The sequence below is a fragment of the Diaphorina citri genome, unplaced genomic scaffold (assembly GCF_000475195.1).
Source record: "Diaphorina citri unplaced genomic scaffold, Diaci psyllid genome assembly version 1.1 scaffold140, whole genome shotgun sequence".
NCBI lineage: Eukaryota > Metazoa > Arthropoda > Insecta > Hemiptera > Psyllidae > Diaphorina > Diaphorina citri.
The window spans coordinates 229,437-249,976 of record NW_007377577.1 but is presented as its reverse complement, the minus strand read 5'-3'; the positions used below and the strand labels follow the sequence as shown (position 1 = coordinate 249,976).

Genomic DNA, 20,540 nt, shown 5'->3' with positions numbered 1-20,540 from the left:
CTAGTGATTTTTGACATTTGTCAATGTCACCTACATCGCATATCTGATGGCTGTGGTCCAGAAGAGGAACTTTACTCGAAGTAAGAACGAATTAGTGAAATTGAAGCAGGTGATAGAAGGAGTGAAGGCCAAATCTATCACAGACATTCTAGTGAAATTATCAGAAGTTTTTTACGAAGAAGATATTTAAGATTCCTAGAGAAGCTATATATTTTGTATTTAGAAGAGAGATATCTCCCCCCCCCCCCCCCCCCAGTCAGACTATGTTAAAAAAAAAACACACAATGTAAAAGGACATACATAAACCTTTTAAAATTAATGAATCACGATTGACGAGGACGACCATTTTTAAACGGCTTTCGAAAGCTTATTAAACAGCTTCAGGACAATAGTGCTTAAGGGCAACAAAAAGAGTAGTTGTCCTTACATTAAAAAACTTCAGGACAACAGTGTCCTTACCATTATTTCCCCTTTATTAAGGCTATCCTCACCATTCCTTCCCCTTTATCCGGGGAAATAGGCAGCTATAAATTTGGCCATTAATGAACTTCCCCCTCCCACGTCCCATCACAAGTAGCTTTTTATAAAGCAATAAAAACGTCACTAAGAGTGTCGCCTGTAGTTACACGGATTGTGTCAAAGTTTGCCTTACGAGTCTTTGTAAATAATGACTCTGCTTGTTCAAACACCGATATTTCACAGGGTTGTATCTGATAGAATAGAATAGGATATACCTTGTTTACACTGTAAGCATAGGACTGATCGAGGTTTAAAGTCACGGTATAACTGCTAAAGCTGTGTCCACACATCTATTGACGGCCGTCGAATATAATTATGTGGACACAGCTAAGGGTTTTTGATGACGGGGATTCTACCCTCGGCGACAAGCGACCCAAATAATAGTAACCCCAATCAGCATTAGGCCCGTCTCATATTGGACGCGTAGATGAGTGTTTCACCACCGTACCGCCGTTTTTATTTCGTAGCAATGAAACAACTGCTACATTAGACGCAGTCTGTGTCGTAGCATACCCATCCCGTAGTATGCCTCTCATCCGATGGGCGAGAAGAAACACAATTCTTCAAATTTACGAGCTGGGTCAACACGAGAACACCAGAAGTTTTACCTGTGGGAACCCACATCTTTGTGCCCAGATCATTGAAATAGAGCTCTTACCTGAAACAAAGAGGAAAACCAGCCCATCTCATATTGGACGTCTGTGTCGTAGCATGCCCACCCCTTAGTATGCCTCTCATCCGATGGGCGAGAAGCGAGAAGAGACACAATACTTCCCATTAAGATGTTGGGTCAACACGAGAACACCAGAAAATTTTACCTGTGACCTCCCACATCTATGTGCAAAGATCATGGATTTAGAGCTCTTACCTGAAACAAAGAGGAAAGCGAAGAAAATTAATTGAATGCACGAAGTGAGTTTTAAGTTTTAACTGAACGATCGTTTAGTTTGTCCGTCAGGAAGTCTTTTTTTTATCTTGCACTTCTGGTACTTGTGGTAAGTCTGTTCCCAATGTTCGATAGGTACCCCAGTAACCTCAGTTATGACTGTAATGCCTGAACTGCACTACTGGTCTACTGGACTGTTTAATTAAAAAAAATAATAATAATAATAATAAATAGAATACCTAGTTAAATACTCTGTTCATACCTACTAAAAGTTCTTTATACTATGTACTCGAATTGGACTCCTGCAGCAGTAGACTACTAATTGTAGTTAAATCCTCGTATCATGAGGACATTCCGTACCTCGGATGGAATAGAACCCACACCCTCCTGTTCACCAGGCGAGGTTCTTTACCACACCACCGATGCAAGTACTGTCAGAAAGAGTGGAAGACTGACAGTGAAAAATTCTTTTACTCCTGCAGTTTAAATCCAAAACAGCAAACTCCACTCGAACTGAAAAATGCATACTCTTACTCCTACGTACAAACAGCACATGTGCTTGAAGCTATTGATACGAACATGATAATTACTATTATGTTCCAGTACCATCATGATAGGTTGACTGTTTTATTAGTCCTGTAGCAGGGGGCGTGAACATAGAACAGATCGGACGAGATTGCTTCTAAACAGGGCTGATTGTAGAATGAAAAATTTGCGTTGGAAAACTAGTCCCGAAAAACGAAGAAAAAAACTGGCTAACTGACTAGTTCCTTTTTATTTAACTGATGGCATTGAAAAAGGAGGGGTTTATTTCCTTCCTCCTCTTCTTCTTCTTCTTTTTACTTAGATTATTTATGTACACCCGTTACGGGTTAAGAGGTCACCCTGACTTAAAGATAATGTTACCCCAATTTACAAGCCTCTCTTACCCCAATTTACAAGCCTCTCTTGGAGAAAAGAGAACCCCGATGGGCACCCTAAAAAACCCCTTTCCCTAAAAAGTCTCCGTATTTGGCACATTGCAGCACGATCCATTTTGAAGGGGTTCATTAGTCACAATCGCAAGTGATGTAATCTAACCCCCCCATACTTGAGTTCTCAATATTTGTATATTGTATACCTAGTTATACAATATGCAGTATTTATAGGTACATATACATACCTTTCTTAACTTCCTTACAGCTATAGTCTTAACGCAGACTTCTTTCCGGCGGGATATTTTCTAAGGCTTCCTTCACTCCTGTAATTTCACGAGGGATATATTCTTTCAAATCTGGGGACTTAAATGATGAGAAAGTATTGGCAAAGAAGCTACTAGTGAGGGGAGGTGGCATGGCCTGTTTCCCCTATCAATAACGAGGTTCTCTATCAAAATGTTACATACGAGTAGTTTGACATCTTGTTTTAATTCTAAACTGACAGTCTAAGACGTCTAAGTATACTCGAAGTCTATAAATATGTAAATTTTAAAAGATTTGATAGAGGGGGCTGTAAGAACGGGGCTCGTATCATCCCGATGTCGAAGAAAGGAGGACAGGAAAGGAGAAAGCCTACTGTTCCGAGAACGAACCTGATCTCGTTTAGGATAAAGTTCGCCCCGGGCGGCAATCCGCGACCTAGCGCTAGCGGGCGCGCTTCCCTCCAAACTAACTAGGCTGGCAGTCTAAAAGAAGCACTACCTAAATGTTCTAGTGTAGTGCAATAGTCCTAAACTAAAATGGACGCGGCACACAAGGGATCAAGAAGAGACCGCCTTAACATCATAATAAATGTTCTAGTTATAGTTGCATAAATCCAAGGAAGTATTATTCCCTATTAAGAAGTTTTAGATCAGAAAAGAGAGAGTTGTGGAAACACAATGCTGTAATTTGCAAGAACCCAAGATCCCAAGTAAAAACACAGACAAAATAAGTCGTTCAAACAAAAACGAGCTCGAAACGAATTGTGCAAAACAATTGTTTGGTTAGCGAACCATGTACACGCCCTGAACAATTTGCAAGGAAATGTGTACGCCAATGCCAAATCCGCGATAGTGAGATGCCGCGATTCCCCCGGTCAGCGGTGTAAAGTCATCGTCGGAAACTTGCCGAGCTCGGCGTTGCTCAACTTCGGTGTTCTAACCAAGCTCAGTTTAATTAGACTTGCTTTATCATGGACACACGTTGCTGTGTTGAAAGCCCAGAAGAGGTTAGGTAATAGGACAGCCCCGATGAACCCTCAAGGATATGAAAGATTCAACCTCAGTTTCGTACACAAAAAACCTTCTCTGAGGCTTAAGGACACTGAAGCCCTAGCCCAAGTACTTACTACCTCTTAGAACAGTTTCTGCTTGATTGAACGTTACAGATTTTTATGAGAACTAAACACATGCCCATCCCGAAGAATACCTTTCCTTAGGATGGACGGCAAGAGACGCTAGCACGCTTCTTTTAGGTCTTTAGGACAATAACTTCAAAAACGGGTCCTGGGAAAGAAAATATTTGGAATTTCCCTGGGAACGGACGTGTAATGACCCGCAGCAAATTCGTACCCTACTCCACTGTGTTCCGCGATTAGACAAAACAATAAAATCAGCGAAAAAATTACCGAAAAAAACCTGACTCAGAAACTAAACAAGCAAACTGATTACACAGGTATATAAGACGTAGAGGTAGAAGCACGTAGGCAGGTAACACGAGTATATACATACCATCAATATAATAAGTACATATTGAAATTATATGAGACTTTTTTCCAAGCAGCCAGTTTTGTCAGGAATCGAACCCGGGGTCTCCAACAAACAACTGACCTGCAGTGGTTGCTTCTTTTACTTAAAATTATTGTTTCATTACAAATTTTCAACAGTAAAAGGTTTTTTTTTCAAATTAAATTGATCCCAAGGGCAATAAGACGTGGCATGGTAGTGTTCGTGGCATGTTCTGCCGCAGCGCGCTTTTGAGTACGCTTCCTCGCTTTGGTTCACCTACTAAAGCTCAATTTTTCTCCTTTACTGTAGGCCAGGCTTCGAAATTTCTGAGCATTACCCCCGAGTAATAACTGTTTTGATTCCGCCCCTTCGCTCAACAAAATGCTGGATATACGGCCCTTCCTCCCAGCTTTTGCTCACCTCCTAGACGCGGAGACTTTTAGGACAGAGATCTCCTAATTACCCCCACCAAGGTCCTGAAGTTATTTCAAGACCGTCTTCTACGCACTCTAGACCCCTTTTTTGGGATTCGTTGCCTGGACTATTTTAGGATCGAAGAACTTCCCTTCGACCCTGCCGGGAATTGAACCCCTGATACCCGGCGTTTCAGACCATGAACTGAAACGCCTTGACCGAGGAAAGTTACTTTGAAGACCATTTCACCCTATACGTTTCTGTCTCCCATAAGGTTCACTTGGTATTCCACAAAGACAATGACTACGAGTATAAAGCATTGTATTTATATTTTTAATGCATAATTTGCATACGTAACGAGTTACGACTGTTACCAGCTAAGGATATTATGTACATAATATGTATACTTAAATAATGTATAAATATATGCTATTAGGTATTTTGCTTACTGATATTTTAAATATCTTAAGTACAAGACAGGTAAACAGAATAGGGGAACTTGGGGCTAACTGGGATAGTACGACCGATACGGCTAGTCCGATTTTGATTTCCCCATTTTCCATGAGCAAAGTGTTTCCTCCTAAAAAAATTCCGCTAGGATTATCAATCAAAATATCAAAAATAACAATCAAAATGAACACTGAGTTTTGTTATTAAAAAGGAATAATAGGTACCTACATACTTGTATTTTTTGTACTTACCCATAAATTTGAATCACTTGTGACAAGCATTCATAATAGAGGGGATTGACCGTGAAAGTAAGACCATGTAGTTATTTTTGCACACGAGTTTAATTTCACACTGCTTAAGGTAGGTATTTAACTTTTAAAACATATGTACCTACTTACTTGTGGCGAGCAAATCAGATTGCTTAATCTAATAGTTAATCTTAAACGAAGTTTAAACTCAATTTATGGATCCGGCCACTCTTGACGATGGCACGCCCCCCGGCATGCTTTATTCCATCCGAACCAAGGTGGCCCGTTCCAGCCCCGCTTTCCCGTACATCCTGAACATCCTCTTCTCAATTAGTATTATCTCGTGAACAAATAGTCAGATAAGGTTAAACCCAGTGATCAGCGCCTTAACCTTGGCGTTTCTAAGACCCAACTCTACTCTCTAGACTCTAGATAATTAGATAGGAGAAAAATTCAAGATAGAAACACAGTCTAAGGTAGAAATTTGAAAATTCTATCGAAGATGGCAACAAGTGTGGACTTTTGCCCTCCAACCTGTATTTTTTGAAATATTCAGCACAAAGTTGATTTTCCAAGTTCCAAAAAACCTCTTATTTTTGAAAATTTTAGGTCAGAGGCGATTCAAATTTTCAAAAACCCTCCCACTATCTCAGTTCAAAAAAGATCATTTCAGACCCCAATGCACTCAACGTGTTGAATCCTTTCGATTTCAACACGTACCTAACTGACAGCCGTAATTCAGATCTTTTACCCACACCGAGGAGAAGTTTATGAGAATTACTCAATCTGAATACTAAACAGAAAGCCATTACCAAACGCATCCATGTTGTATAATAAAATATTGTTTCCATAAACAAAAAATATGCTTCTAATTTTCAGTAAAAAAATAATAATAATAATAATAATAATAAAACATGGAATAATGAAATTTCTATTTTTAGTGCCTTGCTCGAAAACGACGTTATCGTTTTTCAACTCGAATTCTGATGTTTTTTTACTTCTCTCAATACTTTATCCCATTTCCTTTTCCTCTTGTGTAGTTCTTATGTAACCTGAGATTTACCATAATGCGATGCTTAGGTGTCGTCTTTTCTATTCAAATAACACGAACATGTCGAAGGATCGTTTGAAGTTCCATGTTTCTCTGAGACAGGAAAGCATGAAGGTAGAAACACACGACCATCACGTCACGTTGGTAGTGTGGCTGTCCTGAACGAAATTAAGTGTGGCTGTCCTACAAATTCAATGGGAAAACTTTGAACTACATCTTTCTGACTCCCCAAGGGCTCACATAACGTGACGTTAGCTCGTGATGGTAGTGTGTTTCTACCTTGAACATGTCGAAGGATCGTTTGAAGTTCCATGTTTCTCTGAGACAGGAAAGCATTAAGGTAGAAACACACGACCATCACGTCACGTGATGTGATGTAGTGTAGCTGTCCTGAACGAAATTAACTGTGGCTGTCCTACAATATTATGGGAAAACTTTGAACTACATCTTTCTGACTCCCCATGGGCTCACATAACGTGACGTTAGCTCGTGATGGTAGTAGTGTGTTTCTACCTTAACTGGCTTCCTGGGTCACATATAGCTCGAGATAATACTCTCCAGAAGATACAATAGTTATGGAATGGGATACCTAACCTACGTATGTGGGTAAGGGTACATTAAACGGTCAAACTTTCTTGACTTGGCGGGGCGGAGCGCTACCGCGCTCCTTAATACTGGATAACTTATAACCTAAGAACAACAGTGCCCAATCCCTGGAAGGTTTGTGGTTACAAGCTACAAGTGAAATAAATTATGAAGGAAAAGTAGCAGTCAGTACCGCCATTCATTTGGAATAATACCAGTGCTTTCAGGAAAAAAAAATCTTGCATTTTCCTTTGAATATATTTGAATTGAGGCGTGCTATCTCCTGGAGTAATGTTTGTACAATGTTATTATCGTTATAACTCCAAACAAACACCATCTTATCCAGGAATTGGGGGCTGTTGGTCGATCGAAACCTTTAATTAAACATCTAATGAAACGAGAAATAAGGGAAAAAATAGACATCAAAGAAAAAAGACATCAAATGATCAAATCAAATAAGTATCATTTTAATGTATTTTATTTTAATTAAATAGGATGGCAGTTTTCACAACGAGGTTAGGAAGGAATACACAAGTGCCCTAGTGACCTGAGATATAGTAGAATGGGGTAACTGGATACGAAAGGGTACATATAGCTTAGACTGCTCGGAGATGGGTAACCACATAACAGACACCTTCTACTATACTTTGATGGCCGGTATCACCAATGATCTACACGGAAATTTCACAAATAGGATATATCTATTGTTAAAACTCAAAAAGTGTTTGTTTAAGTGTTTTATAGCGCCTATAAATTCGTACCTAATTAGATGCCCTACTCCTACATTGAGTACAGTTACCCCATTTTACCTGAAAAAAAAACTTAGGGACTACGTCACAGTTTCAATGACAATCAATTTTTCGTTTTACGACTTCACTAATTATCAATAACATACTTCACAGAAGCAATAAAAAACTCAATAAATTTATCTATAGCTTATTTTATTTTTGTTGCCTACTGGTTGCCATCAGCGAAGTTCAATTGAATTCAGCTGTTGTACCTAATTGTTGAGAGTTTAAAGCTGAACTTAATTTTCAAAAAATACTTAATCTTTAAAAATACTTAATCTTTAATAAAATTCTACAATCCATTTAATTCAACTATCAAAAAAATTAGGTATCATCAACAAGTCACGTTTCAATGGAATTCATATGTATATAAATCGAGTGAAATCGTATGCTACAAGTATTAGGAGGTATCACTATTAAGTACTTTTACACTACCATGTACACGCCCTGAACAATTTGCAAGGAAATGTGTACGCCAATGCCAAATCCGCGATAGTGAGATGCCGCGATTCCCCCGGTCAGCGGTGTAAAGTCATCGTCGGAAACTTGCCGAGCTCGGCGTTGCTCAACTTCGGTGTTCTAACCAAGCTCAGTTTAATTAGACTTGCTTTATCATGGACACACGTTGCTGTGTTGAAAGCCCAGAAGAGGTTAGGTAATAGGACAGCCCCGATGAACCCTCAAGGATATGAAAGATTCAACCTCAGTTTCGTACACAAAAAACCTTCTCTGAGGCTTAAGGACACTGAAGCCCTAGCCCAAGTACTTACTACCTCTTAGAACAGTTTCTGCTTGATTGAACGTTACAGATTTTTATGAGAACTAAACACATGCCCATCCCGAAGAATACCTTTCCTTAGGATGGACGGCAAGAGACGCTAGCACGCTTCTTTTAGGTCTTTAGGACAATAACTTCAAAAACGGGTCCTGGGAAAGAAAATATTTGGAATTTCCCTGGGAACGGACGTGTAATGACCCGCAGCAAATTCGTACCCTACTCCACTGTGTTCCGCGATTAGACAAAACAATAAAATCAGCGAAAAAATTACCGAAAAAAACCTGACTCAGAAACTAAACAAGCAAACTGATTACACAGGTATATAAGACGTAGAGGTAGAAGCACGTAGGCAGGTAACACGAGTATATACATACCATCAATATAATAAGTACATATTGAAATTATATGAGACTTTTTTCCAAGCAGCCAGTTTTGTCAGGAATCGAACCCGGGGTCTCCAACAAACAACTGACCTGCAGTGGTTGCTTCTTTTACTTAAAATTATTGTTTCATTACAAATTTTCAAGTCATGTAAAATACACATGACGAATTGTCAACTTATGTATAAATTGTAGGTATAACCTATGTATAAACCTATCGATCTTTTTTTTTTTCAAATCTTTTCTCAGAAGAATTAAAAACGCTTTTTAATATTATTGGAGTCTTATCATCAAAAACCCGGACATTTCCCAAATTTTCAAAAATCCCCCCGGACGCCGGACAAACATGTAAAAACCCGGACATGTCCGGGAAAACCCGGACGTCTGGAAACCCTACACACGTTGCTGTGTTGAAAGCCCAGAAGAGGTTAGGTAATAGGACAGCCGTGATGAACCCTCAAGGATATGAAAGATTCAATCTCAGTTTCGTACACAAAAAACCCTCTCTAAGGGTTAGGTGTAGGGGCAAACACTAAAAGTTGGGTTAAGTATATACGAATCTACAAACTTTAGTGTTGAAGTTCGCGCGATGGTCTTCAGATTTCCCAATTTCCCGGGGAAAGAACGTGAAATGGTGACCCAGAGCATATTGGTACACTACGCCACTGTTTCGCGATTAGACAAAACAATAAAATCAGCGAAAAAATTACCGAAAAAAACCTGACTCAGAAACTAAACAAGCAAACTGATTACACAGGTATATAAGACGTAGAGGTAGAAGAAGCACGTAGGCAGGTAACATACGAGTTTACATACCATCAATATATAAGTACATATTGAAATTATATGAGACTTTTTTCCAAGCAGCCAGTTTTGTCAGGAGTCGAACCCGAGGCCTCCAACATACAACGGAGCTGCAGTGGTTTTTGTCCCCAACTGTAGGTCTGGCAATAAATGAAAACTTGTTCTTGTTAATGCCCACATGAGCACAGTTCTTCTGAAGGATTTCAATTTGTTTTTCATGAAGCAGGCCATAGATATTGAAATACTTCAAACTAGTCTTACTCGACATTACCACACCGTACTCCCGAGGAGAAATATTGTAACATCTGGACAGAGATAATGTCGACAGCTTGGGGAAATGATTGACAATCACCGGATTTCAATTTGTTTTTCATGAAGCAGGCCATAGATATTGAAATACTTCAAACTAGTCTTACTCGACATTACCACACCGTACTCCCGGGGAGAAATATTGTAACATCTGGACAGAGATAATGTCGACAGCTTGGGGAAATGATTGACAATCACTGGAATGACGTCATCTGTCAACTGAGTACAATCACTTAAATCTAACTCAATCAAATTCGAACATCTGCGAGCGAGCAGCTCGATGTGACGGTTCTCAACATTCTTCAGACATCCGCTGATGTTCAAATGAATAAGGTTCGGATTGAGATGCTCACACAGGATTTCCACGCACTTCAAGTTCAAATTACACCAGGACAAATTTAACGAGACCAAGCACGTACAATTGTCGAGCAGAACTTTCAGGAAATGTTCACATATATTCTTACACATGGTTAGATTTAAACAATTCAGCTTCTTGTTTTGAACGATGCCTTTGCATACCTCCAGATCGCAAGTGACGTGTTCCAAACTCAACTTCTTCAAATTGTTAAAATGACTCAGGAATGTTCCGAGATCTTCGACACTGATTTTCGCCATGGACAAATCTAAATACTCGGTTCTCAACAATAACAATTCAGCTTCTTGTTTTGAACGATGCCTTTGCATACCTCCAGATCGCAAGTGACGTGTTCCAAACTCAACTTCTTCAAATTGTTGAAATGACTCAGGAATGTTCCGAGATCTTCGACACTGATTTTCGCCATGGACAAATCTAAATACTCGGTTCTCAACAAGGAGCCTAAACTTTTCACTTGCTTGAAATGTGTTTGACTCATCCGGAGGTATTTTGGGTTTCGTTCCAGTAGGCTTGTTATTGCGGTTGTATTCAAAGTTCTGGAAGTCACATCGATACGTGTCCACAGTTCATCATCATACACAATCCGTCTCCATCGCTTATTCACTTGCGAACACTCCACCAAAGCCTTCTTGTTTAGAAAAGTGAAGATATGTAGGATCACTTCATCGCTCAACGTATCAAAGTAACATGGCAGATTTGACAATATGGAAGACTTTTTCTTTCTGTTTATTGTGAATTTTTCGAGATCCAGACTTGAACTTCGTTTCAGAGATTTCCTAGGAGGACTGTTTTCTATCTGATCGATATCGATCGTTCCATTGGATTCGGAAGGATGTCGGTAGGATCGACTTCGCGGACTATTTTCATCCATTTCACCAGTGTCCATATCGCTGTCTTTCTTCTGTTTTTTTTCTTTCTGTTTATTGTGAATTTTTCGAGGTCCAGACTTGAACTTCGTTTCAGAGATTTCCTAGGAGGACTGTTTTCTATCTGATCGATATCGACCGTTCCATTGGACTCGGAAGGGTGTCGGTAGGATCGACTTCGTGGACTATTTTCATCTATTTCACCAGTGTCCATATCGCTGTCTTTCTTCTGTTTCTCGGGTAGAATACTGATGCCCAGGTCCAATGTTTCCTCGTTTGTAATGTGTTGGTCATTGTAACTTAGTTTTCTTTCTGTTTATTGTGAATTTTTCGAGGTCCAGACTTGAACTTCGTTTCAGAGATTTCCTAGGAGGACTGTTTTCTATCTGATCAATATCAATCGTTCCATTGGACTCGGAAGGGTGTCGGTAGGATCGACTTCGTGGACTATTCTCATCCATTTCACCAGTGTCCATATCGCTGTCTTTCTTCTGTTTTTCGGGTAGAATACTGATGCCCAGGTCCAATATTTCCTCGTTTGTAATGTGTTGGTCATTGTAACTTATGTTGGATTCCTGAGAGCTCTTCAAGTTGATGGAATCCTGGGAATTTCTCAAACTGATAGACCTGTTTGAATCTTGAGAATTCCTCCGCTCCGTCAGTGTGGTATTTTGTTTTCCAACCATTCTTCTGGTTCGAGAATAAATGCCGTCCTTGATTATTTCTTGTTCTCAATTAGTGTTCAGCTGGAAAACAAAACAAACAGGTGTTGTAGATTACAAAGTTACGAACACATAATTGCAAAAGAACAGTATAAACGGTTAAGATCCATATCAGACCTTACATGCAAATAAAACCTACATGACACGGTAATATACATAATCAGAAAATTTACATTTTACATCGAGGTAATCTGAAAGGAATTAACAAATCTAGAGCACACTGAACATTTTATGGTCATCTTAAAGCGCTAAAACTTTAGCACGACACATTTCTTTACTTTCAAATAACTACACAAATACCAATATAATGGAACTTCTACAAATTACCATGATTACCATTATACACAATTCTACTCGGTTAATGAAAGTCTGGAAAACCACAAACATGGAAATCAGCATTAAGTATTTGAGAAATGAGAAGTAGTAACGAGCTGGAGAAATGGTTTAGAAATTACCATCGCAAACGTTGAGTGCATTTGTACAAGCCACGCCGTGATGAGTATGTGACTCTAATACGAATGCATTCTAATTTCTAATCCATTCTAACATACCTCGGCTGGGATTGAACCCACGCCCTCCTGTTTACCAGGCGAGCGCCTTGACCACTACACCACCGAGGTAGGTCGCGAGATTAGTATTAGTGGATGTGTCAAAATTTTAGTATTATCTCAGGAACAAATAGTCAGATAAGGTTAAACCCAGTGATCAGCGCCTTAACCTTGGCGTTTCTAAGACCCAACTCTACTCTCTAGACTCTAGATAATTAGATAGGAGAAAAATTCAAGATAGAAACACAGTCTAAGGTAGAAATTTGAAAATTCTATCGAAGATGGCAACAAGTGTGGACTTTTGCCCTCCAACCTGTATTTTTTGAAATATTCAGCACAAAGTTGATTTTCCAAGTTCCAAAAAACCTCTTATTTTTGAAAATTTTACATAGGTCAGAGGCGATTCAAATTTTCAAAAACCCTCCCACTATCTCAGTTCAAAAAAGATCATTTCAGACCCCAATGCACTCAACGTGTTGAATCCTTTCGATTTCAACACGTACCTAACTGACAGCCGTAATTCAGATCTTTTACCCAAGTTTGATGAAACACAATGACATGGATTTCAGATTTGAAAAGGAAATAAGGGAGAAAAATCCATTCAAATTTACAAAGCGAGATGGAGGGGTTGTCAGGAAAGTGCGTGTGTGATGTAATAACAATTCCCGACAAAAATTCTCCACCCTAGCAAAAGGGGGATTTAAAGGCACATAAAAACAGGACAATAACATTCTTCAGGCAACAGGAAAACATTTAGAACTCCAAAGAATGTGAATGTGTCGTGTCGAGGATTCTTGAAAAGGAATTCGCCAGGCTACTTTCGATGGGAAATGGACTTTTAGTGAGGTCGTTGAGTGAAAAACAGGATTGTTGTTCTCACTTCTGGAGCCAATTCCTACATCCATAAATCCATTTGCTCATCGACCACAGAAATTATTCTTCCCCACATAAATGTGCAATATTGTTACAAAATTCACAACAAATAAAACATGGTGTAAATTATCAACAAACATGTGTTGGATTACACAAATATCTACCTAATGTAATCCACGTGTCTAGAGATGTATTGCCTATTACTTGATGCTATTTTGTGTTTGTTTTGTATTTGTATGTGTTTTAGTGTTGTATTTGTATATGTTTTTCCCTTCCCGTCTGATTAATGTCGCTTTGTTGTGTTCTATTTTGACTTATTTCTTAGGCCCCCAATTTCCTCTTTCCATTTCTTCCCATTTTGAGAAGAATAAGGATGCTCTTTTTCTCTTTGTCCATATTTTTCCATTTTTCCAAACTTCTTTGTTCAAATCTTTATTCGTGATTTTCCATGTTTTCTTCTTCATGTTTTCTTCTTCAAATTCAATGCCTTTAAATTTTCTATTTTAAAGAAAAAATTTCGTGTTTTTTCTTTGATATGGCTTTTCAGGCTCCTTTAATGCATTTTGACTTTCATTGCAAGAAGACATCTGTTTCCTTGTTCAGGTTTTGTCCTTTTCCATTTCTTCAAAGTGTCCATGTCTTTTCGACTTCTATTTGAAGAAGACTTCTTTCAGAGGTGTTTCTTGTGTCTTCCTTTGATAGTGACTTTTCACTATCTATGGGAAATGGACTTTTAGTGAGGTCGTTGAGTGAAAAACAGGATTGTTGTTCTCACTTCTGGAGCCAATTCCTGAAAAGGATGCTTTCGTTTTTAAGCTACCAGTGAATCAAATAAGGTCCCTGATCCCTTTATCAGAAATCTGGACCGAAGAGATAAGCACAGGATGAGACAAGAACAGTGACCAGACCAGTACAATGACAGTCAAAAGCTTGAAACGTTCTTGCTGTTATTAACCAAAGAAATCACCGAAAGTTTTTGTCAGAGATTCGTCCTAAAAGCTCATTCACTCATTGTCCTAAATGCTCAAATGGATTCACAAATATCGACAATGCGGATTCAACAACAGACATAAATAAAATAGACATAAAAAATGTCCATTTGGAAACCTGAGTAGACAGTTTCCAGCTTTCCAGTCCCCCCCAACCCTGCCGTGTAATAAACGTAAAGTAATTGAAAAAATATGATAAAATGAAAAGCGAAGTGAAGCAGAATGGACAGAAGGATTTTATAGTGCCACTGATAGAAGAGGGCCAGTAGCATGTATTGTAATCGAGAAATACATGGGTTGTATTGGCGAAGTCAGCAATATTGCTTTTTTGTCTTTTTAAGGTAGATAGGTAAAACTTCGTTTTTTACAAGTTGACCTTTTTCTCGAAAAGGCGTACCTCCTGTTTACTGAATTGTTAATATTTGCTCTCTAATATAACACTATTAAAATTATCAGCAAAAGAAGAAATAAAAACACACACACACATTATTTTGGCAACTTTGAAATTTTGGCACCACAAAACTTAACCTTATTGTGAAATATCGACCAAAATCTCATGCTCTACGTAAGACCCCATCCAGAGCGTGGTCGGAGACTGTTCTGAGCATAGTTTTTGAGCATCTTTGTGCATAATGAGCATACTCACAGGGAGTTAACAAACACTGCAATATGAACATCTTCTTCTTTAACATACGGGGGTAAAAATTTTCTAAAGAAATACAGAAAAAGAGTGTAGTATCACATGCAATTTGATTGTTTGTTCACTATCGCTATACCTCAATGCGTTTGTCCTTTTCTCTTCTTCCACCTCTTTCATTTTTCCTCTTTCGAGAGTATCCTGCTCTTCTTTATCCAGCTGCTTTTAATTCTACTTGAAAGAAGAGCACAAAAAAACTTAATTAGAACTTTTGCCATCAACAGACCATGTTGTTTTTACTTCCGAGACTTGCAAGATGCGGAAGCTTTGTTTTTCACTCTGGGGAGCTCGGAACTTTTGTTCTAACAAAATCAATACTGGCAACTGAAAAACTTGCATTTTCCGTGCCAGAACTTTCTCAACTTTGATTTCGAAGCTTGTTGAATTGTGTCTTGTTGGTTTGGGGGTCATTTTATCAAGTCAGATTGTTATTTCACATCTGTCCCTTTGTATTTTTTCGCTATATGTATTTAGTGTTCTAATGACACGACAGGCCATATTCTTGCGAAAGTTTGGAGTCATTCATTGGCGAAGGTCTCTTTAATTTACACACACTCACTCTGCTTTTCCTTCTCGTCCTCTTTTTCTTCTTCCTCCATCTCTTTTTTGCACTCTTCCTCTTCCTCTTTTTTCTTCTCCTCTTCCACCATCTTCCTCTTTGTACACTCTACCTCCCTTTTTCAATCTCTCTCCCCCCCAAATCCCTTTCTTCAGGTCTTCACAAAAAAATTTCCTCCAATCAAGGAAATGTGTACGCCAATGCCAAATCCGCGATAGTGAGATGCCGCGATTCCCCCGGTCAGTGGTGTAAAGTCACCGTCGGAAACTGGCCGAGCTCGGCGTTGCTCAACTTCGGTGTTCTAACCAAGCTGAGTTTAATTAGACTTACTTTATCATGGACACACGTTTAGGGTTCCAGATCAAATTTTTAAAAAGTAGGACATTTGGTTCCAAAAACCCGGACATTCCATCGAAAACCCGGACATTTCCCAAATTTCAAAATGTATGAAAATAAAATGAATCTGTCATCTTAGAATTCCTATTTTCCCCCATTGCTTAACAGTCGAGTTTGCCAGCAGAATTAAACATTTTAAAGAACGCATCTTTTGACGTAAAAGTTTGCTTTCGGAATTCCTACAAATGCCGTCAATTGTTATTGCTATCTCGAACACGATAGCCCCATATACTGGTCCGTTTGTCCCCGACACAACGTTGAAAGGCTACCAGCTACCACCAACACTTATTTTTGAGGAGTGCGAAGAACACTTTCCCCCCCTTCAATAGGCAGAGAAACAGTGTAGGAAGAGGAAGAAGGAAAGGAGGGAGAGAAAGACAAATAGAAAACAGAAAGTAAGACACGGAGAGTGGGAAAAAAAAGGGAAGAGAAGAGATACAGATGGGAAAAGAGAGGAAGTAAAGCAGAGAGAGTAGGAAAAAGGGTATGAGAAGAGATATAGATGGAGAAAGAGATACAGATATAGATGGAGAAAGAGCGGATGAGGAAGAAGATACAAATGAAGGAGGAGAAGGCGAGAAAGTTTTGTAAAAGTGTATACAAACAACGTAAAAGGACATAAACCTTTTAAAATTAATGAATCACGATTGACGAGGACGAGCATTTTCAAACGGCTTTCGAAAGCTTACTAAACAGCTTCAGGACAATAGTGCTGTGCTTAAGGGCAACAAAGAGTAGTTGTCCTCACATTAAACAACTTCAGGACAACAGTGTCCTTACCATTATTTCCCCTTTATTAAGGCTATCCTCACCATACCTTCCCCTTTATCCGGGGAAATAGGCAGCTATAAATTTGAACATTAATGAACTTCCCCTCTTAACCTCCCATCTCAAGTAGCTTTTTATTGAAGACATAAAAACGTCACTAAAGGTGTCGCCTGTAGTTACAAGGATTGCGTCAAAGTTTACCTTACGAGTCTTTGTAAATAATGACTCTGCTTGTTCAAACACGATATTTCACAGGGTTGTATTTGATAGAATAGAATAGAATAGGATATACCTTGTTTACACTGTAAGCATAGGACTGATCGAGGTTTAAAGTCACGGTATAACTTCTAAAGCTGTGTCCACACATCTATTGACGGCCGTCGAATATAATTATGTGGACACAGCTTATCAGTGAATTTTTTTTTTTTTTTTTTCAAATTAAATTGATCCCAGGGGCAATAAGACGTGGCATGGTAGTGTTCGCGGCATGTTCTGCCTCAGCGCCCTTTTCAGTACGCTTCCTCGCTTTTGTTCACCTCCTAAAGCTCAATTTTTCTCCTTTACCCTAGGCCAGGCTTCGAAATTTCTGAGCATTACCCCCGGGTACATCACTGTTTGGACTCTGCCCCTTCGCTCGACAAAATCCTGGAGATACGGCCCTTCCTCCCAGTTTTTGCTCACCTCCTAGACGCGGAGACTTTTAGGGTAGAGGTCTCCTAATTACCCCCACCAAGGTCCTGACAAATAATAGTAACCCCAATCAGCATTAGGCCCGTCTCATATTGGACGCGTAGATGAGTGTTTCACCACCGTACCGCCGTTTTTATTTCATATAAGCAATGAAACAACTGCTACATTAGACGCAGTCTGTGTCGTAGCACGGAGCATGCCCATCCCGTAGTATCCCTCTCATCCGATGGACGAGAAGAGACAAAATACTTCAAATTTACGAGCTGGGTCAACACGAGAACACCAGAAAGTTTTACCTGTAACCTCCCACATCTATGTGCAAAGATCATGGACTTAGAGCTCTTACCTGAAACAAAGAGGAAAACGAAGAAAATTAATTGAATGCACGAAGTGAGGTTTAAGTTTTAACTGAACGATCCTTTAGTTTGTCCGTCAGGAAGTCTTTTTTTTATCTTGCACTTCTGGTACTTGTGGTAAGTACTCCCATGGCGTAGTGGTCACTGCGCTCGCCTTGCACGCGGGAGACCCGGGTTCGAATCCCGGCGGGGTCAAGAAATTTACGCACTCTAGACCCCTTTTTTGGGATTCGTTGCCTGGACTATTTTAGGATCGAAGAACTTCCCTTCGACCCTGCCGGGAATTGAACCCGTGATACCCGGCGTTTCAGACCATGAACTGAAGCGCCTTGACCTAGGAAAGTTACTTTGATGACCATTTCACCCTGTACGTTTCTGTCTCCCATAAGGTTCACTTGGTATTCCACAAAGACAATGACTATAAAGCATTATATTTATATTTTTAATGCATAATTTGCATACGTAACGAGTTACGACTGTTACCAGCTAAGGATATTATGTATACTTAAATAATGTGTAAATATATATTATGTGTGTATTTATTTACTGTATAAATATACGCTATTAGGTATCTTGCTTACTGATATTTTAAATAATATCTTAAGTACGACAAGACGGGTAAAGAGGAGAACAGGGGAACTTGGGGCTAACTGGGATAGCACGACCGATACGGCTAGTCCGATTTTCATTTCCCCATTTTCCATGAGCAAAGTGTTTCTTCTTGAAAAAGATTCCGCTTGGTGGTGCAGACCAGGTAATGCTGCCAGCATTCTCAATCAAAATATCAAAAATAACAATCAAACAAACACCAAGTTCTGTTATTAAAAAGGAATAATACTTTTATTTTGTACTTACCCATAACTTCGAATCACTTGTGACAAGCATTCATAATAGAGTGGATTGACCGTCAAAGTAAGACCATGTAGTTACTTTTGCACAAGAGTTTAATTTCACACTGCTTTATTTAAATTTTAAAATATACCTACTTGTGGCCAGCGAATCAGATCGCTTAATCCAAGAGTTTAATTTAAACGGAGTTTAAACTCACTTTTTGGACCCGGCCACTTTTGACGATGGCACGCTCCCCGGCATGCTTTATTCCATCCAAACCAACGTAACCCGTTCCAGTCCCACTTTCCCGTACATCCTCTTCACAAATTGGATTTTAGGATTATTGAGATATTGGGAAAATCCTACAACGCTGCAGTGAGCACCAAAGTTGTGACATAATAACACAAAGAAACTACATTTACATTTTTTTTCTTTACATTTTACTTGTGGTAAGTTTGTTCCCAATGTTCGATAGGTACCCCAGTAACCTTAGTTATGACTGTAATGCCTGAACTACACTACTGGTCTACTGGACTGTTTGATGAAAAAAATAAATGGAACACCTAGTTAAATACTCTGTTCATATAGTAAAAGTTCTTATTTATACTACTAATTTTACTGTAGTTAAATCCTCGTATCATGAGGACATTCCGTACCTCGGCTGGAATGGAACCCACACCCTCCTGTTCACAATACTACTAATTTTACTGTAGTTAAATCCTCGTATCATGAGGACATTCCGTACCTCGGCTGGAATGGAACCCACACCCTCCTGTTCACCAGGCGAGGTTCTTTACCACACCACCGATGCAAGTACTGTCAGAAAGATTGGAAGACTGACAGTGAAAAATTCTTTTACTCCTGCAGTTTAAATCCAAAACAGCGTACTCCACTCGAACTGAAAAAAGCATTCTCTTACTCCTACGTACAAACAGCACATGTGCTTGAAGCTATTGATACGAACATGATAATTACTATTATGTTCTGAAAAATTCTTTTACTCCTGCAGTTTAAATCCAAAACAGCAAACTCCACTCGAACTGAAAAAAGCATACTCTTACTCCTACGTACAAATAGCACAAACAGCACATGTGCTTGAAGCTATTGATATACGAACATGATAATTACTATTATGTTCCAGTACCATCATGATATGTTGACTGTTTTATTAGTCCTGTAGCAGGGGGCGTAAACATAGAACAGATTGGACGAGATTGCTTCTAAACAGGGCTGATTGTAGAATGAAAAATTTGCGTTGGAAAACTAGTCCCGAAAAACGAAGAAAAAAAAAACTGGCTAACTGACTAGTTCCTTTTTATTTAACTGATGGCATTGAAAAAGGAGGGGTTTTTTCCTTCCTCATTTCCTTCTTCTTCTTCTTCTTCTTCTTCTTCTTCTTCTTCTTCTTCTTTTTCTTCTTCTTCTTTTTACTTAGGTTCTTTATGTACACCCGTTACGCGTTAAGAGGTCACCCTGACTCAAAGATAATGTTGCTCTTACCCCAATTCACAAGCCTCTCTTGGAGAAAAGAGAACCCCGATGGGCACCCTAAAAAACCCCTTTCCCTAAAAAGTCTCCGTATTTGGCACATTGCAGCACGATCTATTTTGAAGGGGTTCATTAGTCACAATCGCAAGTGATGTAATCTAACCCCATACTTAAGTTCTCAATATTTGTATATTGTATAGATAGGGTAAGTGTACCATTTATTCGCCCACCTAAAAAACGTACCATTTATTGGCCCACCTGTACAATACGCCACATAAGTCTGAACTGGACGAACTTTTTCAAGATCCAATTTCATCAAAAGAAAGGGCTTAAAGACTGCTATCGAACCAGTGGAAAATTCAAGATAATGGAATTAAAGAGGACAAAAAGGGGTACTTTTCTATCAGGAGAAATTCAATGGATTTCAGTGGAAACTTGAAGAAAAATCGAATTGAAAAAATGGTGACAAAAATTAGAAAAATA

At 39.1% G+C, this 20,540-nt stretch overlaps 1 protein-coding gene across 1 annotated transcript in view; it reads right to left on the bottom strand.

The window, feature by feature from the left end:
- Positions 1-1,366: 1,366 nt before the first annotated feature.
- Positions 1,367-20,540, bottom strand: part of LOC103504920 (S-phase kinase-associated protein 2) — a 43,679-nt gene continuing 24,505 nt past the window's right edge. The window contains exons 3-6 of the mRNA XM_026820353.1: positions 10,552-11,150; positions 9,973-10,519; positions 9,693-9,940; positions 1,367-1,387 (exon numbers count right to left, since the gene is read on the bottom strand). Coding sequence (XP_026676154.1) covers positions 1,367-1,387; positions 9,693-9,940; positions 9,973-10,519; positions 10,552-11,150 — 1,415 coding nt within the window. The remainder of the gene's footprint in view (positions 1,388-9,692; positions 9,941-9,972; positions 10,520-10,551; positions 11,151-20,540) is intronic.